Source organism: Ovis canadensis, chromosome 8 (assembly GCF_042477335.2).
Source record: "Ovis canadensis isolate MfBH-ARS-UI-01 breed Bighorn chromosome 8, ARS-UI_OviCan_v2, whole genome shotgun sequence".
In the NCBI taxonomy this organism is placed as follows: Eukaryota; Metazoa; Chordata; class Mammalia; order Artiodactyla; family Bovidae; genus Ovis; species Ovis canadensis.
In genome coordinates, this window is record NC_091252.1 from 17,278,457 (window position 1) to 17,305,344 (window position 26,888).

General features: G+C 42.4%; 1 protein-coding gene across 1 annotated transcript in view; it reads left to right on the top strand.

Annotated features, from left to right (window-relative positions):
• SH3BGRL2 (SH3 domain binding glutamate rich protein like 2) overlaps positions 1–26,888 on the top strand; it is a 169,705-nt gene that overhangs the window by 119,961 nt on the left and 22,856 nt on the right. The window contains exon 5 of the mRNA XM_069598933.1: positions 24,874–25,059. Coding sequence (XP_069455034.1) covers positions 24,874–25,059 — 186 coding nt within the window. The remainder of the gene's footprint in view (positions 1–24,873; positions 25,060–26,888) is intronic.

A 26,888-nucleotide genomic window follows, 5' to 3' on the forward strand; every position in this document is an offset into this window, starting at 1 on the left:
GAGGTGAATTTCCATAGTTTAGAGAGCAGAGATGGGAGTGTTTGATGAGTGGAGAGAAGAGATCTGAAAGGAAAGGAAAGTGAGGTTGCTCAGTCGTGTCCGACTCTTTGCGACCCCATGGACTGTAGCCTGCCAGGCTCCTCTGTCCATGGGATTTTCCAGGCAATAGTGCTAGAGTGGATTGCCATTTCCTTTTCCAGGGGCTCTTCCCAACCCAGGGACTGAACCCGGGTCCCCACATTGTAAACAGACACTTTACCATCTGAGCCACCAGAGAAGTCTGTAAGACAAAAGGTCAGCGTAAAAAAATTCAATCCTGTTTCTACAGACTAGCAATGAACAACAGGAAACGGAAATTTTAAAAGCATCATTCACAACAGCACTAGAAAATATGATATACATATTAATCTTATTTTGAAAACATGCAAGATCCAATGACCAAAATCTACAAAACACTAACAAAAAAACTAAAAAAAAAAAAAAAAAGTCGAAATAAATAGAATATCATAAATCATGTTCATGGCTCAATATGACTAAGCTGTCAATTCTGCCCTAAGTGATTTACAGATTAAATACAGGGCCAATCAGAAATCCTGGCGGGATTCTTCTAGACAAGATGATTCTAAAATATACTTGGGAATTCCCTGGAGATCCAATGGTGAGGACTTTCACTGTCAAGGGACCAGATTCAATCCCTTGTCAGGGAAGTAGGGTCCCACAAGCTTTGAAGTGCAGCCAAAAAATAAATAAAAATAAGTAAGTAAAACGTACTTGGAAAGGCAAAGCGACTAGAATACTCAAAGATAATTCTGAAGAATAACTCAATTAGAGAACTCATACCACCTGATTTCAAGACTTACTGTATACACGATCAAGTGGCTTTCAGCAAAGGTACAAAGGTGATTCTATGGAGAAAGATGTCTTTTCAAAAAACACTGCTGGAACAACTACACACACCCACATGCAAAAAAATAATAATAATAATCTCAATCCACACTTTGCACCATTAGAAAAATTAACTCAAGTGATTCATAAACCTAAACTGTAAAATTTTGAACTATAAAAATTCTAGGAGAAAAATACAGAGCAAAGTCTTTTTACTTTCAGGTGGGGCAGTAATAAGACAACTAACTTGAAAAGTTTAGAACTCTAAGCCAAAAAGATACATGCACCCCAATGCTCATAGCGACACTATTCACAGAACTATGTCCAAATGTGCGTGTGCCCACGTATACACACACACATGCAATGGAATAATATCCTGATTTGTTTTTAATTAACTACAAAAAGCTATTGGGAGGACAAACAGGAAAAGTTGAATATGCACGGAGTACTACAGAATTGTTCAGATGTCATCGTTATAATTAGTTATACAGAACAAGGCTTAGTACACTGTTTCTGTGAGATAGTAAATATTTTCAGCTTTGTGGATCACAGGATGTCTTGTAACTGCTGTCACTGTAGCACCAAAGCAACCACACACAATATGGAAACAAAGCAACACTGCTGTGTCCCAATAAAGCTTAATTTAAAAAAAGAAACAAACAGTAGGGCAGATCTGGTCTGCGGGCCATAGTTTGTAAACAGAACTGGTGACAAAGCAGAGAGGTGGCTGCTTTTGGTGAGCTAGGCAGCAGGGTGAGGGGTGGAGGCGGAACTCTCTGGAGAACACAAAGGAACTTTCTGGAGTGATGGAAACATTCTATACCTTTATTGTGCTGCAAGTTCAGTTCAGTTCAGTCGCTCAGTCGTGTCCGACTCTTTGCGACCCCATGAATCGCAGCACGCCAGGCCTCCCTGTCCATCACCATCTCTCAGACTCACGTCCATCGAGTTTGTGATGCCATCCAGCCATCTCATCCTGGGTCGTCCCCTTCTCCTCCTGCCCCCAATCCCTCCCAGCATCAGAGTCTTTTCCAATGAGTCAACTCTTCACATGAGGTGGCCAAAGTACTGGAGTTTCCGTTTCAGCATCAGTCCTTCCAAAGAAATCCCAGGGCTGATCTCCTTCAGAATGGACTGGTTGGATCTCCTTGCAGTCCAAGGGACTCCCAAGAGTCTTCTCCAACACATGCATGAGTATATTCGTCAAAACTTGTCAAACTCTGTACACTTAAAATGGGTGCATTTTATCATATAAACAGTGACTCAAAAAACCTGATTTGTTTACAAATTGTACTCTTTTCAGGTGACATTAGTGATGTGAAAAGCATGCCCTTTGCAGCCAGAATAAAGTCAGTTCAGATTATTCATATTTTAGCACCAAAATTTAAAACTATGTGACCACTGTCAAATCATTTTTGTGGGTGTTTTCCCCTCCTGAAAGTGTTACTCACTCAGTTATGTCCCACTCTTTACAACCCCATGGACTGTAGCCCCCCAGGCTCCTCTGTCCATGGAATTCTCCAGGCAAGAATACTGGAGTGGGTTGCCACTTCCTTCTCCAGAAGAGATCTGAGGTTCTGGTCAATTCTGGAAGGGCCTCCGGGGTGAGGTGAGGTGCTTGGCTGTTAGAGATGTGATCCAGGATTCTGAAGGTGAGATGGAAACAGGGCATGGCTGCTGAGAGGCCTGGGAATCTAGGGGCAGGAGACAGTAGAACTGTCTGAAAATTTTTTTAAAGTCAAGAGCCGGTGAGGAATTGTGAAAGTGTGGAAAGGTAGTGATTTGTGCTTGAGAAGAACATTCTCATGGGCTTTTGGAGGGGCGTGGGTAAGTTAGTAAAACCTCTGGGGGTAAGACTGAGAGCAGCGTAAGCACCGCGGAAATGGGGGGAAATCGGCAAGATGAGGGGAGCGGTGGAATTTTCAGCAGCTGTAGGAAAAAGCAAAGGAACAAAGAGAGGAAGGAGGTGACTTCATGGTTTCTAGGAAGCTGAAAGATCTTATGCCCATCATAACTTGTGATGGAGGACTTATAGAGAAAGGCTGGGACAGTGACTGCCTTTTAACATGAGTGAGCGCTCACATGGAATTAGCTAAATTTAAGTGTGGTTTCGAAACATAAAATCTTTAAAAGTTGAGGTAGCAGATTTTATTGAATCCTTTTTATCTTTTCCATTATAATTTGGTTTTCATATGGTCCTATTAGCCTATCTTTTAAAATTATACCAAGAATTAGAAGCAAGTGTTGTTTCAGTAACCTATGATGTAGAATATGAAAGGACTTGCCCAAGCTGTTACGAAATGCCAACCCATTCCAGGATTCTTGCCTGGGAAATCCTATGGACAGAGGAGCCTGGCAGGCTACAGTCCATGGGGTCACAAAGAGTTGGACACAGCATAGCAACTAAACAACAACAAAGCTATTCTCAGAATACCAGTTCCCAATCAGAAAATACATAAATTTTCATTAGTGACGGATTAGATTCAAGTTCATGGGAACAGTTATTTTGCCAGCCTCAGGGCAGCAGGAACCTCTCTTTGAAATATTTCTTCAAACTCAAGAACTGTAGACTATAAACTCCAACACCCGCCAAAGTGTCAGTCAGGGAACTAAATGAAGTGATTGGATTAAATTCCATCTTAACTTCTTGATCTTAATCTTTGTTTCTAAAACTGATTCTGACTCCAGATAAGCAGGTGTTTAAATTGATGTTGGTTATTGGTTTAAAAGTATGCCAGGATGGCCTTTTAGTCTTAGAGGACAGCTCTGGAGACGTTTGTTAATTACTCTCTCTGGCTTAGTTGCTAAGTCTTGTCCGACCCTTGCAACCCCATGGACTGTAGTCTTCCAGGCTCCTCTGCCTGTGGGATTCTCCAAGCAAGAATACTGGAGTGGGTTGCCATTTCCTTCTCCAGGGGATCTTCCCAACCCAGGGATTGAACCCTGGTCTCCTGCATTGCAGGCGGATTCTTTACTAACTGAGCTACAAGGGAAGCCTTTACTTGTCTAATATTTGTGGTTCTCTCCGTTCCACTTTCCAGTTTTTTTTGTTTTTTTTTTTTTGAGTCTAGTTAATTTACAGTGTTGTGGTAATTTCTGCTATACAGCCAATTGATTCAGTTATACGACTTAAACATTCTTCTTTTTATTCTTTTCCATTCTGCTTTATCACAGGATATTGAATGTAGTTCCCGGTGCTACGTAGTAGGACCTTGTTGTTAATCCACTCTCTATATAATAGTTTGCATCTCCTGACCCCAAATTCCCAATCCTTCCCTCTCCTCTTGCCCCCACTTTCTAGTTTTAACTCTAGCATTCTTTTTTCTCAGTCCCTGTATGCAGCAGAGGTAGGGAAGTCCAAAAGGTTATTCCTGTGAACAGACAACGAGGGACAGCGCCTGCCTGTTCCCGCGTTTGGTGAGTCTGGCTAGGGTAGCTGAGACGCATTCTGCTGTGCTGAGCTCTGTGCAGGGACGCCCAAAGGAGACCCGTTGCTGTCCTCATCACCTTCACGCTGCCCTAGCCCGCTTCCCGGGATGGGAACATGGCAGTGTTAGCATGAGAATACAGCCTCACAGAAGCTATGCTAGTGTGACAGCAATTACGCGTGCATCTAAAGAGAAACCCATTTTTACCAATGGGTATATTCAATGCAGGAGACCCGGGTTCAGTTCCTGGGTTGGGAAGATCTCCTGGAGAAGGAAGTGGCAACCCACGCCGGTACTCTTGTCTGGAAAATCCCATGGACAGAGGAGCCTTGTAGGCTACTGTCCATGGGGTCGCAAAGAGTCGAACACAACTGAGCGACTTCACTTCACTTCATATTCCCAGGGAGTGGATCCTGTTGACAGAAATAATGAATATAACAGTCAGCTCTAAGAACAGAAAGCAGCTTTATTTCAGCCAAACTGAGGACCAGCCTAGAAGCCTGCTTCCCAGGCAGTTCTGATAAACTGCTCCGGAGAAGCAGGGTTTTCAGCGCAGTTTTATTTCCTGTTAGAACAAAGAACATTAAACAAGTCAGGGATACATTTCTTCAAGGCTTCAAAAAAAGAACAGTCCAACAAGTTCACAGCAAGTCAGCATGGCCTTGGTCCCTGGGAAGGGAGTCTTATCCTCAAAGGAGGACCAGCATTGGTGTCCCAGGAAGAGAGGCATTTAATCTTTATTTTAACATGGGCAGTCTTTACTTTTGGTCAGTGTGTCCTTTTCCCTAGTAATTAGAGCAGATGTACAGTGTATACTTGATGACCGTGAACAGGCTGTTTCATTAGCATGAAATTCAAGCTAACCTGTGGATAAGCCACAGTGACTTTCCTGTCTCTTAGACATGAGCATTGCTGCCATCAGTCCTTTCTGCATTGTCTGGGTTTCTAGTTCAGGCGCTGTCGGTGCTCTGACTGGTGGCTCCCTGTGACTCCCAGCTTTCTTGGGGGGCGAGCTGAAGGAAGGCAGGTGCATCCCCCCTAAGCCTAGTACAGTGCCTCGCACCTGTTCAACCCTCAGAATGCCCTTCTGGAAAGAACAGATGAGGGACTCACTGAAGGAACGGTGCTGTGTCCTCAGTGACTAGTGAGAGCGTCCGCTTACCGAAGAACAGAGCAGCTAATGAGGCTTGTGGCCTTGGCCCTAGCAGTTCAGTGATTGAGACTGCGCTGCCCATGCAGGGAGCACGGGTTCGATCCCTGGTTGGGGAGCTAAGATTGCCCCTGCCACAGGGCATGGCCAAAATAAATAGATACAGCAAAATAGCCTTAAAAAAAAGAGTAGCAGTAATAGTAACTAAGTGTGCTGAGCTTTTTCAGTGGGTGCCTGCTGTGGCTTAACTGTGAGTGTTGATTGCATCATTTAAATTTTCATTGCCACTGTCTGCCCTAAATTTTGATCTGCATTTTACCAATAAGGAAACTGAGGCTTTGATAGAAGAAGTAATTTGCTCGGGGTGACACAGATCCGTCCCTTGCTGGTTATCCGGAACTAGAACATAAATCAGAGTTAAGTGGCCCAAGTGAGGATCAGGCCACTGCCCTTGACATCATCATCAAATGTTCTAACCATCAAGGAAAAAGTCACAGATGAACCAGGACCCCTCAGAGGTACTCTTCCAGTACCCTTTCTACACCATTCCTATTCCATTACTGCCACCCTGAGCTTGGAGACACTCTTCCTAGAAAGAGAAAAACAAATATTGTGTAACATCGTTTGTATGTGGAATCTAGAAAAATAGTACATGTGAACCTATTTGCAAAACGGAAATGGAGACATAGATGTTGAGAACAAACTTACGGATACCAAGGGGAGAAGGGGGGTGATGGGGTGAACGGGGAGACTGGGTTTGACGTACGTACACTGCTGTGTGTTAATGTAAATGTCGAGAACCAGCTGTGCAGCAGAGGGACCTCTGCTCCGTGCTTGATGGTGACCTAAATGGGAAGGAAATCCAAAAAAGAGGGGCCATATGTATACAGGCAACGGGTTCACTTTGCTGCGCAGCAGAAAATAACACGATGTAAAGCAACTGTATTTCAATAAAAGTGAAAAAAGAGAGAGTGCGAGAAAGCGAAGGCTGCCATTTAGGTAGATTGTTAACGTTAAGTGTTGGACTGATAGGCAGGTCTGTGGTCGTGCTGAGTCATCAGCAAAGTGACGTATCCTAAAGAGAAAGAGAGAAGTTAGGAGGAGGTAGATTGGTAGGTAAATCTTGTGACAACAAGGTTTTATCATTTTTGTTGTTTTGTTTTAGCAGTCAAGTTTGAGATGATGGTGGGACCTGTGAGCATACACTTTGAGAAAGGCTTTGGAACTGTGGGTTGGCCATTGTGAAAGAGGCCGATTTTGAAATACAGATTTTTAAAAATATAAATTTATTTATTTTAATTGGAGGTTAATTACTTTATAGTATTGTATTGGTTTTGCCATACATCAACATGAACCCACCACAGTGTACACGTGTTCCCCATCCTGAACGCCCCTCCCTCCTCCCTCCCCGTACCATCCCTCTGGGTCATCCCAGTGCACCAGCCCCAAGCATCCAGTATCATGCATTGAACCTGGACTGGCGATTCGTTTCATATATGATATTATACATGTTTCAGTGCCATTCTCCCAAATCATCCCACCCTCTCCCTCTCCCCAGAGTCCAAAAGACTGTTCTATACATCTGTGTCTCTTTTGCTGTCTTGCATACAGGGTTATCGTTACCATCTTTCTAAATTCCATATATATGCATTAGTATACTGTATTGGTGTTTTCCTTTCTGGCTTGCTTCACTCTGTATAATAGGCTCCAGTTTCATCCACCTCATTAGAACTGATTCAAATGTATTCTTTTTAATGGCTGAGTAATACTCCATTGTGTATATGTACCACAGCTTTCTTATCCATTCATCTGCTGATGGACATCTATCTAGGTTGCTTCCATGTCCTGGCTATTATAAACAGTGCTGCAGTGAACATTGGGGTACACGTGTCTCTTTCAATTCTGATTTCCTCAGTGTGTATGCCCAGCAGTGGGATTGCTGGGTCATAAGGGAGTTCTATTTCCAGTTTTTTAAGGAATCTCCACACTGTTCTCCATAGTGGCTGTACTAGTTTGCATTCCCACCAACAGTGTAAGAGGGTTCCCTTTTCTCCACACCCTCTCCAGCATTTATTGCTTGTAGACTTTTGGATCACAGCCATTCTGACTGGCGTGAAATGGTACCTCATTGTGGTTTTGATTTGCATGAAATGCAGATTTTAGATGTGGTTTCCATAGAGGGGCTAGTTGAAGTTGTGGAGATGTTTGATGTCTTCAAAATAGCAGTGTGAAGAGCAAGCAGATTATAAAGGACATTGTAAGGTGTTGTGATGATTCAAGCATGTATTGCCTGATTCAGCTGTATTAGTATGTGCTTATATTCCTGTTTTTTCCTGCCTCTAGATTTATTACCATGTCTCAGTTATGTTAACTCAACAGAAATATATTAGCAGGATAGTAGATTTATATATTTACAGTGAAACTCTGGTTAGTTTTCTGAACTTTTAGAGAATATGTTGGGATTCACCTCCCTTCATTTTTGCTGGTTTTGCAAGATAGGAATTTATAAACTGACCTTCAAACATAGTCTAAGAAATAAGACACTAAAAAATTAGAATAATAGAATTTAATGTTTATCAAATGTCTGAAGAAGAGATTTGCCTTCTGACCTGGAAGCTGTTTAGACATGTTATTTTATATTATAAAAGAAAATAATGTAAAATCCTCTGATTTGCATGCTTACGTTTCTCGTGGGCCCCATGGTTCTCTAGTACAGTGGTCTGTGGAGTTTTTGATCACATAGCCCAATGATAAAAAATTCTTTGAGTGTATTTCCCCAATATGTATGTATTTTAAATGAATTTTATGTATACATTACTGTACTAATAAAGGACATGCATTTTTAAATGTCAGTTAAAGCAATTATAGAATAATGAGATAGTTAAAATTGCATTCTTAATTTTATTTTTAATGATAAAAATCTTTCATCAAAAATTTTTTTTTCTTAATGAGAACAATGAGAGCTAACGATCAATACTACAATTTGAAAGTCCGCTTTTAACAGTTGTCTTTTTTTTTTTTAATTAACTAACTTCCTTTTGGCTGAGCCTTCATTCCCGCGCAAGGGCTCTGTTGGCTGTGGTGCGCGGGCTTCTCATCGCAGTGGCTGCTCTTGCTGCGGAACGCAAGCTCTAGAGCGTAGTTGTGGTACACGGACTTAGTTGCCCCGAGACATGTGGAATCTCCCCGCACCACGGATCAAACTCATGTCCCCTGCATGGGCAAGTGAATTGTTAACCACTGGACCACCGGAGAAGTCCAGCAGTTGTAACTCCTAAAAATATGTCGATGCAAATGGAGGATAAGCAGCATTAGAGTTAAAGGACAGTGATAATCATTTTTCTGACCTCATTCATCAGTAGTGCAGAAGTGGTAAACGTTTTGTCATTAAAATCATAGTCTTCCCTGATATCTTTTGGTTGTTCCTGAAAACTAATTGAAAGATGTTGTTAGATTTCTACACTTAATAAAAGGCACTGAAAAATTTCATTTGAAAGACTTAGTAGATTAGAAAATTATGTTTCTAGGTTTTCATAGTGACAGTTTTTATAGATGACAAGCTCTGTTTACAGTAACAAAATAAAAATATCAAACATTTCCTAAAATCCATTTTGTGAAACAGTTACTTGACAAAAGTATCATCTTTACTTTGAAGGAACAAATGAAGAAAGAATAGGGTCTGTGTGTACGTGTGAGTGACTCTTGTGTTTTAATATCTGTTAGGTAGCTTACTGTTGATATCATTTGTCACCATGAAAAATGTCAGCCCATTTAGAACATTTTTTTTATATAAAAGAAAAATGTGTCTAGTATATACTTAAATTTCCAATGGTAGGGTAATGTTCTAAATATTAGAGTAAATAACAGAATCCATCGTATGGTAAGGTAACTGAAGATTATCAAAGCAGGAAAATCTTTGTAATAAATCTGAAACATTCTACCCCAAGTGTATATGTTATTGTGGCAGCCATATAAAATCTATTTATGAATGTTGAATCCTTGGAAAGTAACATGAAAAATAATTACTTCAGGATGATACTATGGGGTTTTTTTTTTTTTAATGAAAAAGATGACTTAACATTATAAACATGGGGGAAAGAAGCCAGTGCAAGGAAACAGGATCCAAAATATTTACTGGTTAAAAAGAAAGTATGTTAATAGTATTTATTCAAGCTCAGTAATGTTTATTTGTTTAATGCAAACATATGGAGTGCCTCATAAGTACCAGGGAGTTTGCTAATGACACAAAGATGAAAAAGCATGATCTTTTCCATCACTGAAAATGTATTGCTTTAATTTACAACATTTAATAGTGATTCTTTCAAAAATTGCCCTGTGGTTCACAATTCCCCTTTCTGACACTCTGATTCCCTGAAACTCGAGTTTCAATCTCTTGCAGGACAGCCTCTCTCGTTATCTCTGGCGTGGTGACCTGGTGTTTGCTTTCTAGTAAGACAGGCTGAAGTAGACACCAGAGACACAGCCGTTCGTGTGTAATCGCGTGTGGAGTTCAACAGCATTTGAATGTTGCCAGTGAGTTGATGGCTCGTTGGGGTATAGTCTGCACCCCTGCCCTGCTCTCCAGAAAGGAAACATACCAGTGGCTGTTTCAGGAAGGAGAATGTCTGTTTGAAGGTAAAACCTGACTAACCCGAGCTTAAATGAGCAGGTGTTTTGGTCTCTGTTGGTAAATCAGGAAACTGATGTGTTCAGACCTGTGTTTCTGGGATTCTCGCGGCATTTTCCCGACGCCTGCTGCCTGACAGGGGAAAGGTGGCCCCTGCACTTCCAGCCCTCGTGCCGTGGTCTCGAGCGAGGAGAGGAAGGAGGGCAGCTACAGCAGGAAAGCAGAGCCTTGTTCAGAAGCCCTGCTCCGTGGACTTCGGCCCCTGCTCAGCTGTGGCCTCTGGGTCCTATGGCTGCCCAGCTGCAAGGATGGCTGGGAACTCGGGGCTTTCACTTTCCAGGCTTCATGGGAGAAGTAGAGAATAGCTTTGGGGTAACTAGCATCTGCCATTTGCATCCTCTTTATGAGAATATAATGCCTGGTGAGTCGCACAGTGTGGTGTTAGTTAAAGAATTTGCCATGAAATGATTGATCTTTGAGGCACCCTGCTTAATCCTGGGAAAGTTCCTGGGTCTCTGAGCAGGGAAGGATCATGAGCCCATTCCTACCTTTTTGGTTGGAAGGAGGAGTTGTCCTCATGCCCCATCCGCTTCCTCGTTTAGTCCAGCTCCGTCTCCGTAGGTCTCATCAAGTTATTAGAAAATATGTCTTCTCTGTCCTTCCTCTGCCTGCCTTTGACTTTTTCCTCGTGAGAGACATAAAAAGCCCTAAGCAGCCTTACATCTGCCTCAAGTCAAAAGAAAGAAATCTGTATATTTGAAGTACAGAAGGAGGTGAAATGAAGAACTATTGCATCCAATTCCTAAAGCCTTTGAAAGTTCTCAGAAGTTACTTTGCAGTTTTTGCCAAAGGCTGTGTCTAGGGTAAAGGAAGAAAAGTTAATATGCTTGAATGAATGAAATAATCGAGCAATGCCTGTTACTGTTTACATGCATGCTAAGTTGCTACAGTCCTGTCCCACTCTTTGCCACCCTGTGGACATTCACCCAACAGGCTCCCCTGTCCATGGGATGTCTCAGGCAAAAATACTATTTAGCTTTTTTCTTACTTAATCCTCCCAATAAACCTATGAAAAAAGATACTGAGTCAATTTCACAGGTATGAAAACTAGGGCTGAAAGAGAAGCTTAATAATATCAGCAAGGCTCCTCAACTGACAGATGCAGGATTAAAACCAGGACAGTGTAACTCTAAAATACTTACTTTTCCTCTAGTTTTTCCTTGTCTTCCATCTGTGCTTTGTCTTTTTGCTTTTTTAAATTCTTCATTGAGTAGATCTGATTGACAGTGTTGTGTTCGTTTCAAGTGTACCGCAGAGTGTTTCCGATGTGTATAAATACACATGTTCTTTTTCGGATTCCGTTCCCGTATGTGTATATGTATGTTAGTTGCTCAGTTGTATCCAGCTCTTTGCCAGCCCATGGACTGTAGCGCATAGACTCCTCTGTCCATGGAATTCTCCAGGCAAGGGTACTGGAATGGGTTGACATTCCCTTCTCCGGGGGAATCTACCTAACCCAGGGCTCGAACCCAGGTCTCCTGCATTGCAGGCAGAGTCTTTACTGTCTGAGCCACCAGAGAAGTCCCCTTTCCCGTATAGATTATTACAATATATTGAGTGTTCCCTGTGCTATAAATTAGGTATTTGTTTTTATGTATTTTATGTATAGTAGCGTGTCTCTGTCTCCAAGGCAAACCATTCAATATCACAGTTACCCAAGTCTATGCCCCAACCAGTAATGCTGAAGAAGCTGAAGTTGAACGGTTCTATGAAGACCTACAAGACCTTTTAGAACTAACACCCAAAAAAGGTGTCCTTTTCATTATAGGGGACTGGAATGCAAAAGTAGGAAGTCAAGAAACACCTGGAGTAACAGGCAAATTTGGCCTTGGATGCAGAATGAAGCAGGGCAAAGACTAATAGAGTTTTGCCAAGAAAATGCACTGGTCATAGCAAACACCCTCTTCCAACAACACAAGAGAAGACTCTACACATGGACATCACCAGATGGTCAACACCGAAATGAGATTGATTATATTCTCTGCAGCCAAAGGTGGAGAAGCTCTATACAGTCAACAAAAACAAGACTGGGAGCTGACTGTGGCTCAGATCATGAAATGCTTATTACCAAATTCAGACTTAAATTGAAGAAAGTAGGGAAAACTGCTAGACCATTCAGGTATGACCTAAATCAAATCCCTTATGATTATACAGTGGAAGTGAGAAATGGATTTAAGGGCCTAGATTTGATAGATAGAGTGCCTGATGAACTATGGAATGAGGTTCATGACATTGTACAGGAGACAGGGATCAAGACCATCCCCATGGAAAAGAAATGCAAAAAAGCAAAATGGCTGTTTGGGGAGGCCTTACAAATAGCTGTGAAAAGGAGAGAGGCAAAAAGCAAAGGAGAAAAGGAAAGATACAGGCATCTGAATGCAGAGTTCCAAAGAATAGCAAGAAGAGATAAGAAAGCCTTCTTCCGCGATCAATGCAAAGAAATAGAGGAAAACAACAGAATGGGAAAGACTAGAGATCTCTTCAAGAAAATTAGAGATACCAAGGGAACATTTCATGCAAACATGGGCTCAATAAAGGACAGAAATGGTATGGACCTAACAGAAGCAGAAGATATTAAGAAGACGTGGCAAGAATACATGGAAGAACTGTACAAAAAAGATCTTCACGACCCAGATAATCAGGATGATGTGATCACTCATCTAGAGCCAGACATCCTGGAATGTGAAGTCAAGTGCGCCTTAGAAAGCATCACTATAAACAAAGCTAGTGGAGGTGATGGAATTCCAGTGGAGCTATTTCAAATCCTGAAAGATGACGCTGTGAAAGTGCTGCACTCAATATGTCAGCAAATTTGGAAAATTCAGCAGTGGCCACAGGACTGGAAAAGGTCAGTATTCATTCCAATCCCCAAAAAAGGCAGCACCAAAGAATGCTCCAACTACCGCACAATTGCACTCATCTCACACGCTAGTAAAGTTAACGCTCAAAATTCTCCAAGCCAGGCTTCAGCAATATGTGAACCGTGAACTTCCTGATGTTCAAGCTGGTTTTAGAAAAGGCAGAGGAACCAGAGATCAAATTGCCAACATCCGCTGGATCATGGAAAAAGCAAGAGAGTTCCAGAAAAACATCTATTTCTGCTTTATTGACTATGCCAAAGCCTTTGACTGTGTGGATCACAATAAACTGTGGAAAATTCTGAAAGAGATGGGAATACCAGACCACCTAACCTGCTTCTTGAGAAATCTGTATGCAGGTCTGGAAGCAACAGTTAGAACTGGACATGGAACAACAGACTGGTTCCAAATAGGAAAAGGAGTGCGTCAAGGCTGTCTATTGTCACCCTGCTTATTTAACTTCTATGCAGAGTACATCATGAGAAATGCTGGACTGGAAGAAACACAAGCTGGACTCAAGATTGCCAGGAGAAATATCAATAACCTCAGATATGCAGATGACACCACCCTTATGGCAGAAAGTGAAGAGGAACTAAAAAGCCTCTTGATGAAAGTGAAAGAGGAGAGTGAAAAAGTTGGCTTCAAGCTCAACATTCAGAAAACGAAGATCATGGCATCTAGTCCCATCACTTCATGGGAAATAGATGGGGAAACAGTGGTAACAGTGTCAGACTCTATTTTTTGGGGGGGCTCCAAAATCACCGCAGATTGTGACTGCAGCCATGAAATTAAAAGACGCTTACTCCTTGGAAGGAAAGTTATGACCAACCTAGATAGCATATTCAAAAGCAGGGACATTACTTTGCCGACTAAGGCCCGTCTAGTCAAGGCTGTGGTTTTTCCTGTGGTCATGTATGGATGTGAGAGTTGGACTGTGAAGAAGGCTGAGCGCCAAAGAATTGATGCTTTTGAAGTGTGGTGTTGGAGAAGACTCTTGAGAGTCCCTTGGACTGCAAGGAGATCCAACCAGTCCATTCTGAAGGAGATCAACCCTGGGATTTCTTTGGAAGGAATGATTCTGAAGCTGAAACTCCAGTACTTTGGCCTCCTAATGCTAAGAGTTGACTCATTGGAAAAGACTCTGATGCTGGGAGGGATTGGGGGCAGGAGGAGAAGGGGACGACGGAGGATGGGATGGCTGGATGGCATCACGGACTCGATGGACGTGAGTCTGAGTGAACTGCGGGAGATGGTGATGGACAGGGAGGCCTGGCGTGCTGCGATTCATGGGGTGGCAAAGAGTCGGACATGATTGAGTGACTGAACTGAACTGAACTGAGTGTGTCTGTGTTCCTTCCAAATTCCTAGTTTATCTCCCTCCCTCTTCTCCTTTGGTAGACATGTTTGTTTTCTATGTCTGTGACTCTGTTTTATAAGTGAGCTCGTTTGTATCTTTTTTTTTTTTTAGATTCTGCATGTGTTATCATAAGATATTTGTTTCTGTCTGACTTATTCACTTAATATGACAATCTCTAGATCCATCCATGTTCCTGCAGATGGCATTATTTCATTCTTCTTGTGTTTCTGTGCTTTTTCTATAAACTTGCTTTCCCACAATTGCTCACATTAAATCTTAGTTAAAAAGCAAAAGCAAAAAAAAAAAAAAAAAAGCCCTCGCTTGTTCTAATTGATAATATTTTTATTTACTAGTAGACTTCCAGGATCCCAGGATGTAGCCTTGGCTGTGTTCAGCCTGGAATTCAAACATGACTAGACACGTCTGGAAGGAATCTGGCACGGGCTGCTTAATTATGTAAGTTAACTGGCAGCCTTCTGGGAGAGAACTAATCCTACACAAAGAGAGAGTGGAGGCATACAAGTCTACTTATAAGCCAGTGCCTCAGAACAGGGCTAAGTGTAAGTCAAGTGCGGTGTCATTTATTTAGCCTGGCCTCTGATCCAAACCCTAGGGGTTCCTGGAGTCAGGAGGTTGCCAGTGGAAGCTACCAGCATCTTCACTGGGGTGTCTGCGAGTCACTGAGGGTTCACGCCACGTCAGCAGATTCAGCAGCCCCAGCCCAGACATCTTATCACCAGGGGTGGGTCATCAGGACTTGAGAGCTAGAGTCTGGGTCCTGCAGGGCTCCCCAGAGTTGAAAGGGTAAAAGGTTTCTTGTCTTAGTCCATCCAGGCTGCTATAAGAAAATGCCAGAGACTGGGTGGCTCCTCAGCAACAGAAGTTTCTCTCTGTTCTGGAGGCTGGAAGTCTAAGAACAGGGTCCCAGCATGGTTGGGTGCTGGGGAAATCCCAGTTCTAGGGAGCAGACTGTCGTCTTGGCTGTGTGCTCACATTTTGCCAGGGGCAGGAGAGCTCCGGGCCTGCTTGATCAGAGCCCTCCATCCTCATCACGTGATTACCTCCCGTTAGCCTCGTCTTCCGATGCTGCCGTCTTAGGGATGAGGTTTCAGCAAAGGAGTTCGGGGGTGACACCTTCAGGGCGCAGCACTTACCGATGCATGGGCCAGGAAGGCTGCTTTGAAACACGTGTGAGGAGCTCGCTTCGGAGTTCTGGGAGACGTGGGGGAAAGGGGTTGGGGTGGTTAGAGGTGGTGTTGATAGAATTCTGTGGTAGCAGTTGGAAGCAGGGTCAGGGAAATACCAACAGATTTGCTTAGTTTTCGGTTGCCATCAGTTACCAGATATATCAACAAACCTTTTTAAAAATGTTCTCCTGAGCTCCAGGTATGTTTCTAATGAGCAGTCATGTTTAAAAACAGTTGGACCATATGTGATGTTTCACTTTCATCTAGTTTGCTTCACTTTTTCTAGTTCATGTTCAGGGCTCCCATTTCATTTAGTTTATGCTTTCCAATTTCTCCATCTCTTCATTTTTTTTTAAAATGTTCTTTCTCAAGCCTTTATCAACCGTAGTAGAAAAGCTTTTGTATACATATATATAAATACTATGTATAATAGTATATATATATTTAAAAACTTAGGAATTTTTGCCTAACTAAAAAATTTATGACATTTTGATTCATTTCAATATGAATAGAATGCTGAATTTAGACATGCGACAAGCAGCAAAGCTTTCTTGTATAGCACAGGGAACTATAGTCAATGTCTTGTAATAAACTGATGATGGAAAATAATTTCAAAAATAATATATGTGTATTTGTATAACTGAATCACCTAGCTCTGCACCTGAAACGTCGTAAGTCAACTATACTTCACTAAAATACGTGTATATATATATGTATATATTAAGAAAAAAATAAATTTATTTAATTTTGGCTGCACTGAGTCTTCGTTGCTGTGCGTGGACTTCCTCTAGTTGTGTCAAGCGGGAGCTGCTGTCTCTTCAGTGTGCAGGCTTCCCATTCTAGTGACTTCTTTTGCTGTGGAGTGTAGGCTCGAGGCGTGCAGGCCTCAGTAGCTGCAGCACGTGGGCTCAGTAGTTGTGGTGCCTGGACTTAGCTGCTCAGCAGCATATGCAGTCTTCCCGGCCCAGGGATTGAACTTGTATCCCCTGCATTGGCAGGTGTATTCTTAACCACTGGACCAGCAGGGAAGAATCTGTCAGCAATCGTATTAAAAAAAAAAAAAACCATTTGGGCGAAACACTATGATACAGGATGCACTTGCAGTTTTTATTTTATTTATTTATTTACTTATTTTTTTGTACTTGCAGTTTGTATAATTAACTGACTGTAGCATTTATTTAAACATAGAAGCACATCCAACTTCCTTCTTCAAGGTCAGTGGCAACGTTAGAAGGGATGCCTTTTTCACATTCAGGGTCCAGAGAGTCTTCTGAATTATTTAGGCTGTTTCCAGTTCCAAGTAGCATGGTAGACCTTTTTAAAGTCATTCAGCTTTAGCATTCATTGAAAAATATTGGTATTTGATCTACATTCCTGTTTGGCTAAACTTCAATTCCATTTGTTCCTAAATTAAATTATCAATTCAGTGTGATCTCTTGAATGTCACCTGGAAAGCTTTGATGTTCAGCACTGGGGCGATAACTCTTTAATCATCCACTCAGTTAATATTTTTTGAGCGCCTCCTGTGCACCAGGCCCTGTGCTTAAAGAGAGCTGACACTGTGGAGGGAGACATGAGCATAAAAACAAGTAAACAGATAAATAAAACTGGAACAAATGTAACTAATAAAACTTCAGCTGAGGAAGCTAGAGAGGGCTCTCCAAGAAGGGTGGTACCTGAGGTATCTCGTCCTTATGATGATTGAATCAGTGAAAGTCCTGGCTGTCCATTAAGCACTTACTGAGTGTCTCCTCTGTGCCAGATAACATTCTAGACCCAGAAATACAGCAGTGAACACAAGAGCAGACAAAACACCCTGCCCTAGTGGAATTTGTATTCTGATAGAAGAGGTGGACAAACCCATGTGTCAAACGGACCTATACGTCAGATGCTAAGCGCTGTGGTGAAAAATAAAGCATTGAAGAAGAGTAGGGCTTGTGGGGTTGGTGGGGGCAAGGCGGTGGCTGGGGAAAATACAGAATCACGTGGTCAGGGAAGGCCTCCTCTAGAAAGTGAGCTTTGAGCCAAAAATGGGGATCTGTGACCTAGTGCAAAGCTGGCTAACTTTTTCTGAAAAGGGCAGCTGGGAAATACCTTAGGCTTTGGGAATCATGCAGTGCGCCTGCATGCTCAGCCGTGTCTGACTCTGTGACCCTAGTGGACTGTAGCTCACTAGGTGCTTCGTCCATGAAATTTTCCAGGCAAGAATACTGGAGAGCATTGCCATGTCCTTCTCCAAGGGGGATCTTTCCGACCCAGGAATTGAACTTGCATTTCCTGCGTTGGCCGTGGTTTCTTTACCACCTAGCCACCTGGGAACCGTACAACCTCTGTTTCAATGGCTCAACTATGCTAAGTTTTCTAGGGTGGAAGCAGCTGAGGAGAGTATGTAAATGAATGGATGTAGTTGTCTTCCGATACAACTTTTTTTTTTTTTTTAGTCAAACTGCAGGGCATGTAGGATCTTAGCTCCCAACCAGGAATCAAACCTGAGGCCCCTGATGTGGAAATGTGGAGTTTTAACCACCGGACCCCCAGGACGTTGCCTACAACTGTATTTATAGACACTGAAATTGGTATCTCATAGAATTTTCACATGTCATGAAATACTATTATTCTTCTGGCTTTTTTTCAATCACTTAAAGACTGTTTTTGTGGGCTAGAATTGGTCTGAGGGACTCCCTGTGTTAGAGCCTGAGAGATTTAACAGTGTACTTTGCCCACCTGATATGAAGAGCCAACTCATTAGAAAAGACCCTGATGCTGGGAAAGATTGAGGCAGGAGGAGAAGGGGACGACAGAGGATAAGATGGTTGGATGGCATTACCGACTAAATGAACACGTGTTTGAGCAGGCTCCAGGAGTTGGTGATGGACGGGGAAGCCTGGTGTACTGCAGTCCATGGGGTCGCAAAGTGTTGGACTCGACTGAATGGCTGAACAAGAACAACAACTTCCCTTTCATTGCTTTGGATGACATGTAATGGTGTTTGGTTAATGATAAGGTGAAATGCATCTTTCATGCTTCTGTAGATGTCTTGCTATTTTAGGTCCAACGTCTTTGTTGTTGCTTTACGAAGAAAAGGAAAATTCATCCTTTTATCTAGTGACAGATACTCATTTCACTGATGTGAAATTTACGCCTTACAGCTGTTATTTCTAGGCTCTGCTGTGCAATAGTAACTTTTATTTTCAACCCATCTTACCACAGTATTGCTGAAGACATTTTATGTAGCAATTAAGAGTTTTACTAAATAGCATTGCATTGGGATGCAAGCTGTAGAAAAGTTGCTATAGAGTGGCTTAACTAATTATGGATTTATTTGTCTAATAGCGAAAGGTTAGCTTGGGCTGCATAAGACTAGTGTGGCAGCTGTGAAATACCAAGGACTCAGGTTTCTGTACTTCTGCTTGACCACCACCATTTTTGCATAAGGCATTGCTTTTCACATTTGCCAAATAGTTTTTGTACCTCCAGGCACCACAGGTGCGTTTCTGCAAGAGAGAAAGAATTTGTTGTTGTTCAGTCACTAAATCGTCCAACTCTTTGCGACCCTGTGGACGTCTACAGATTCCTCTGTCGTCCAGCATCTCCCGGGGCTCGCTCATATTCATGTCCGCTGAGTCAGTGATGCTATGTAACCATCTCATCCTCTGCCACCCCCTCTCCTTTTGCCTTCAGTCTTTCCCAGCATCAGGGTCTTTTCCAGTGAGTTGGTTTGCATCAGGTGGCCAGAGTATTGGAGCTTCTGTTTCAGCAACAGTCCTTCCAATGAATAGGTGCAAAATGGGCTTCGTCTCTTCGTTCATTAAGTGGAGCCTTTCCAAGGAGCGGCCGCCTCACATCTCACTGGGCAGCACTGTGTTCTGTGATTGCCCCTGGCTACGGAGGAGTTTGAGTCAACAAGTTTTTGTAGCTGAGCACATTGCTTTCTTAAGTAAAATCAGCCTTTGGTTATTAAGAAAGAATGGGAGATTAGCTACTGGGTAAATAACTAGCATTATCTGCCATGGCTTGTAAGTGTTTTTGTTAAAAAAAAAAAAAAAAAAAAACAGCTACAAGGCTAAATTGACATGGGGGTGAAGGAAGCAACAGATGCCCCACAATTCACTTGTTCTCTTTCACAAGTTTCTCTCCCCGATTTCCTTTAATATTAATTGTAAGGTGTGTTTTGTTCCAGGACAGCTGAAATAAAGCATAAAGCTCTTTGTCAAGGAAGTGATGGTGTGTGTTATTGTTATCTGAACCCTGGGTTTATGCCAGTATGTGCAGTGCCCTTGATGGCTTCCTCTTGCCTTGTGGGAACAGCCTTTCCATTACCTGGTACCCCAGCCTCTCCTGGGTCCTGCCCATCCCTGCTGCTCATCCCTGGCCTCCCACTGTTCCAACCACATTCACCTGATAAATCTCAAAATCAGCCCTAGTGCCGTGACTCATCTTCCTTCCTGAGGCTAATGTTGTAAGCAAACATCCCCTTGAAACTTCCTTCTCTGGGGTAAATCTCTCCCTTTTGTTCATTTGGTTGATTTGCTATCGTATCAATTTTCTGTGACCTTAGTTCTTTTTTTTAAAAAATTTGCTCTCTCTAAATTTCAGCAAGAGTAAAGCAAAATAGATTTTGATTCACCTTGTCTCAAAAAAGTGAACTTTTAAAAAACTGATACTGCATTTTAAAAGATTTTTTTTAATGTGCTGTCAAATAGCAAACTCAACAATAATAATTGGAAACATCATACATTATGTGCCAGGCAGTATTGTTAGCTAGACATAATTTAAATGTAACCCTTACAGTGATCCAGTGAGGTAGGTAATACTATTGTTCCCATTTTAAAGATGGAAAAACCGAGGCATAGCAAGATAACTTGGCTCAAACTCACCCAGTAAATAAATGAAGAAACCAGGATTTAGAGCTCTCTTCCCCCCCCCCCCTTTTTCTTATATGTATAAAGAGTCAAGGAGGCCAGCGAGCAGCAAAATGCCCAGAATCCAGCTTCACACCGTGTTAGGAAGCATGATTCACATAAAATGCCCCAGTTCTCTATGGACGTGGACTACCATCCCCCTCCAGGTTGTCTTCTATGGGACGTTCTTTCTCTCTCAAATTAATTTCTTGTATTTAATCTTGTGAATATAGACACATTCGCATTTTCCAAAAAAGTGTGCATCCACAGAGTGCTAACTCTTGCTCCCACTGTGTCCCCCCTCCTCCATGTCCCGCCCCCCGGCCACCACTTTTGTTAGTTTTTTATATAACCTTCAGCCATTTTTCTAAGAAATGAAAATACAAGTAAATATAGATATGTTCCTATTTTTTCTGTTGTTTTAAAAAACGTCCTTAGTGTACACACAAATTTTCTTTTCTCTTATAAACCTTGGGAACCTTTTCATAGCAGTGTCAACAGTACATACAGAATTTCTCCTTTTTTATTTTTTTATTGATTAAAAGAATTGTTTAGAAAGTATCCAGGTGTTTTATTTTTTGGTGGCACCATACGGCACGCAGGATCTTAGTTCCCTGACCAGGAATAGAACGCATGCCCCCTGCATTGGGAGCATGGAGCCTTACCCACTAGACTGCCAGGGAAGTTCTCCTTATTTCTTTCTAAGATGCATAGTATTAAAGTGGTCTCTTTGCACATAAACCTGGTCATGCCTCTTCTGATTTTCTCTTAAAATACAGATAGAATTGCATTTAGCTCCTGATGCTACCATCAGCCATTGCCAGTGTGAGTGATGACCTGTCCTTTGCTTCCTGGAAGTTGATAGGGTATAATGATGCATCTGAATTTTCTTCTTAGCGTAATGACCATTTTCCCACCAGTTTTATTAAGGTATAATTGACATAGAACACTGTATAAGCTTAAGGTGTATAGCATAATGGTTTGATGTATGTATACACTGTGATTTGTTCACCATAATACGTTTAGTTAACATCCATCACCCCATGCCCTTTGAATTTTAATATTCTACAATACAGCTTGCAGATCCTGGTTTTAAGGAAGAGGGATGTTGAGACATGGACACTCCTAGACATTGCTAATGTAAATTGAGGAATGTAATTTGAGGAATGTAAATTGGGAATGTAAATTGAGGTGGCTGTGTTGAAAGACATTTTTAGCTCGAGTCCTTCAGGAGTCTGAAAAATGTCTTTGCCCTTTCATCTGGCTTTCATTCATGGGGCTTTGTCCTAAAATAGTATTGAGGTGGTGGTGGTGGCTACATTGCTAAGTCGTGTCTGACTCTTGTGATCCCATGGACTGTAGCCCACCAGGCTCCTCTGTCCATGGGATTCTCCATGGACAGAGTGGGTTGCCATTTCTTTCTCCAGAGGGTTTTCCCAACCCAGGAATGGAACCTGGGTCTCCTGCATTGCTGGAAAATTCTTTACTGACTGGACTATGAGGGAAGCAAAATAGTGTTGAGAGATACCATCAAAGATTTACAGGGACTTCCCTGGTGTGCCAGTGGTTAAGAATCCTTCCAGTCCAAGGGACGCAGGTTCAAGCCCTGGTCGGGGAACTAAAATCCCACATGCTGCAGAGCAACCAGGCTTATGAGCCACAACTAGAGAGCTTCAACTACGTCCTAACACAGCCAAAAATAAATAAAATACTTTTAAAAGATTTATAAAGATGTTCATGTGATATGGTTTCTCGTGGTGAAACTTAGAAGGGTGCTGAGTATTAAACAACAGAGTAATAGTTTTATACATCTACATGATGAAATTGCCAGGAAGATATTAAAATTAGTGCTTTTGAAAAAAGTTTTAAATGACAGGAGGCAGTGCTCATATTTTTGAATGAAATGGGTGGGTGCAGCTATTTTTATTGACTGTGATCCTGTGAAAGAAATGATCAGGTGGGTTGTAGGGGATTATAGTCCAACAGTAAATACTCTGTGTGTGTGTGTGTGTGTGTGTGTGTGTGTCTATGTGTTTAGGGTCAGGAGGCTGGGGAGGAAAGAAGTTGTGTATATGTCTCGATATATCCTCATGCTGAAAATGTTTGACCCTTTACCCACATTTTGGGGTAGTGGTGGATGTTATTTTATGTCTATACCTTACACGTGACAAGTGAAAGTGTTAGTCACTCAGTTGTGTCCAACTCTTTCTGTCCATGGAATTCTCCAGGCAAGAATACTGGAGTGAGTAGCCATCCTCTTTTCCAGGGGGACCTTCCCAACCAAGATATCAAACCCAGGTCTCCTGCATTGCAGGCAGTTTCTTTACCATCTGAGCCACGAGGGAAGCCCGTACCTTATTAATGGAAAACCAAGATAAGTTTCATTTTTGATCGCACTCATGAGTGATTGGAATGTGCTGGGTATGTAGAGCGCCAAACAGGGACATTAAATCCGGACCCTTTTCTGTTTAGATTTTGGCAGTGGCTGTTGGATAGTATAATTGTAGGTAACCTTTTGTTCGTACTACAAAGATCAGTGGGGGTCCACTGAACAAGGATTTTAGGACAATGACATGATTGTCTTGAGAGGAACACCCACTAGGACTTTGATCAAAATAGGTGAACACTTTCAACCTCAGGGATGATGAACTCTGCCTGGTAGGGTTGTAAGGAAAAGTTAACTAGGAAGGCTGATAACGTTTTGCACATTGGAGTTACAAAATAATACATATTCTGAAATAGTATGAGTGAGGAGAAAAAGTCAACTTTTTCAGACATGAGAAGTGGCTTAATTCAAGAAATTAAGATAATGGCATTTTCAACTTGGATTTACAACCACATGGCAATTCTCTCTTTTTATGATATTGAGCTTAAAGATGTCATATTTTGCCGGCCTTTTATTTCTGTCTGTACTAATTATGCCATCTCCTTATTCAGTCATAGACTTGAACCCAGTGATCTGGGTTTCCGTATATAAGGTATGGGCTTCCCAATGCCTCTGTCCTCCGGCGTTTAACAGGCTTCCGCCTCAGAGAACCGTGTCACCGAAGCTTTGGGGGAGGAGTTGGATTGGGGGGTGGGGCTGGGAGGGATTGGTTGGGGCTATAGGTATGTGAAGGTTGGTTCTTCAGCATTTTATTTTCTGTGTTGGAAGGTCTTTCTAGCTGCTTCATTTCTCAAAATGATTCTTTCCTTTGGCCATTATAACATTTACTTCACCTCTTCAGTTTTTTTTTTTTTTTTAATGGCTGCATGTCAGCTTTGCAGGATCTTGCAGGATCTTCCTTGGGGGCTCAGACGGTAAAGCGTCTGCCTACAGCCTGCAATGCGGGAGATCCGGGTTTGATCCCCGGGTTGGGAAGATCTCCTGGAGAAGGAAATGGCAACCCACTCCAGGACTCTTGCCTGGAAAATTCCATGGACGGAGGAGCCCGATAGGCTGCAGTCCTCGGGGTCGCAAAGAGTCGGACGCGACTGAGCGGCTTCAATGTCATGTTCAATGTCAGTGTCATTAGTCACCCAGCCAGAGACCAAACCTGCATTGTGGGCAGTGAGAACATGGAGCCCTAACCGCTGGGCCCCGTGGGAATTCCCTTGCTTGGCTTTTATGCATGTTTCCCAGAGTCGCTTAGAAAAAGCACACCTGTTTACTCATGTTTCATATCCTGTGTTGAAGATGCTGAATATTGTCACCCCATCTTGGTTGGTTAATACATACCTTAAAAAACAAAGATTGGTAACAGTTGGAAAACCTGGCACAGGTGTTTGCAGCTCTTCAAGAGCACACCTGACCCCTGGTGACTGGAAGGAAACATAAAGGTCAGAGAAACAAGAAGGGTTAAGAAAGGGAGTTCAAAGTAAGGTGGTGCTTGCTGTTCACTCTCATCTTAGAAGTGGAGAACGTTTTCCTCTTGTGAGTTGATGAAAGGACGCTTTGATGACAGTGGCTACAGCTATGGAATGTCTGAAAGAGGCTGCTGGGGGGAATAAAAATGTGGCCACTCCCAGGAATCAATGAAGTGTCAACATCTCAGATGGGCTATATGTGGCTTTCAAATGGTTGGGGGCACAGGGGGTGTTTGTGACTGTACCTGTCAACTTTGAGGGGCGGGAGGGGGAGTGGTTATGGCCTCTAGAAAGCTCAGTGACTCTCCCACCTCAGACCTAGTCTGTCCCTCCCAGACCACCTGAGATGTGCCCCAGAATTCTGTGCAGAAATCACTGGGTCAGGGCTTGCTTAGCCATCCGCTTGGTAACCAGGGAGTGGGTGGTGTGTGGGGTCTGCAAAAAGCACCTCTTTTTTGGGGGAGGGGTGGCTCAGGCCTTTGACAACAAGCAGTCAAATCTAGTTCACGTGGGAAACTTGTACATACGGTTTCAGAGGAGCATTTCTCCTTATGTATTTGTCTTCTCTCTGCAGATAAAGAAGAAACAGCAGGATGTGGTTAGATTTCTGGAAGCCAACAAGATAGAGTTTGAGGAGGTGGACATCACAATGTCAGAAGAGCAGAGGCAGTGGATGTATAAGAACATCCCCCCGGAGAAGAAGCCTGCTCAGGGCAACCCTCTGCCGCCTCAGATATTCAATGATGACCAATACTGTGGAGTAAGCAGCTGGATTGTTCCCATATCATTTCTTTGCCTGGGGTGCGGTTGGGATTTTTCAGTGCAGGCTGTGACCTCCTCACCTAGTACCCATCCGGGTCCACAGATCTAACGGAGAGTGAAGTTATGTGGGCGTGTGAGTCCAAGGTCACAGGCGATGTCTTCCTGTTTGCTTTGAGACAAGGGGATGGGAAGAGAAGCTGCGCATATGTGTCTTTATTGTGTTCTACATTTTAAAGCGTATTTTTTGATTCATACATTCTGGGGGACAGAATGGAAAGGGTATGTTCTTAAATATTTATTTCTCTAAAACTGCTAATACCTGATTATAAGTCAGCGCTTTGCTTTTTGATGATCATGAACCAGGTGGATCATTGGTGGTGGTGGTGGTTTAATCGCTAAGTCATGTCCAACTCTTGCACCCCAAGAGCCTGCCAGGTTCTTCTGGGTCATTATGAACAGCTAAAATATATCAGATGCCTTCTTGCTGTTTGTGGCATTCAGAAAATGAAGGCATTTTTGACTACTTATGTATTTTCCTTCTTATTCCTTAGGTTAAAAAATTGTTTTGAGAAATTTCTCTGCTGAGTAGTTAGGCTTTGCTTTCTGCCAGTACTCTAAGGACGCAAGTCAGTGTTTCTTTTGAGACCTGCATTGCTGTTCTCTAAGGATGGCCTGGAAAGAGGGAGGGGCTACAGTGTGAGGGTACTTAAGGTGGAGTAAGGAACTGGGTTGCCGCTAGAATGGAGAAACGGGGTAACAGTGCTTTAGGTGGCTCAAAAGGAAACAGGTCTCCATGAACATGAGAGAGAATGAGATGTTGAAACATAAAGCTGGAAAGATGGTGCCCAGCATCTTTGCATGTCATGAAGAGAAAATTGAACCTGGTGCGAGACACCGATTTGAGTTCAGTACCACTTTGTGTTGGCTTGACACCTTTGGAAAGTCACTTATCTCTTTATACCTCAGTTTTCTCATCTTTACACAAAGGATGATAGTATCTATCTTACTTCCCAGGATATTTATGACTGTTTCTAAAGTACTCCTAAAATTCTATACCCAGCCAAATTACCACTCAATTACAAGACCAGAATAAAGGCATTTTCACAGCTGCAGAATTTGAGGAACAGAATCCAACAAAACCACTGGATTTTTGTTTTAAGTTTTCTTGCACTGTTTAACTAATAGCTCTCTTTTATTTTTCAATATTTACATGTTCATTTGGCTGCACTGGGTCTTAGTTGCCGCATGCGGGATCTTCCATCTCCATTGGTATGTGTGGCATGTGAAAACTCTTAGTTGTGGCATGTATGTGGGATCCGGTTCCCTGAGCAAGGATCAGATCTGGGCCCCCTGTGTCAGAGTATGAGTTTTAGCCACTGCACTACCGGGGAAGTCCTAGCAGCTTAATTTTGAATTGTACAGTTTACACAAATTTTCAACTATTATCTCATTTTGGCCTGCAGGCATGAAAGTATTGATACATTTTCTAGACTCTGTAATCATGAGTGGGATACACCCTTGGTTACCATATACTTTCCCAATAAAATATGTGATCATGACTCAAAAAAATCCACAAAAATAGTAACCTTTATTCTTATATAATAATGCAGTTTATTTCTTGTTGATGCGGCCTCTTCAGACACTGAAGTGTGACCATCCTCTGCTCTCAGCTCATCTCTCCATTTCTCTACCCACTTGCTGCTTATGTGGTTCAGGACTGTCGGTGTCTCCTAGTTTTATTTTTAAAGTGGAGTTGTTTTTAATCCTTGTTGTTTCATAGCCCTATTAGGAGGAGGCAGGTAGAGACATCTTTGCTTTGTCACCATA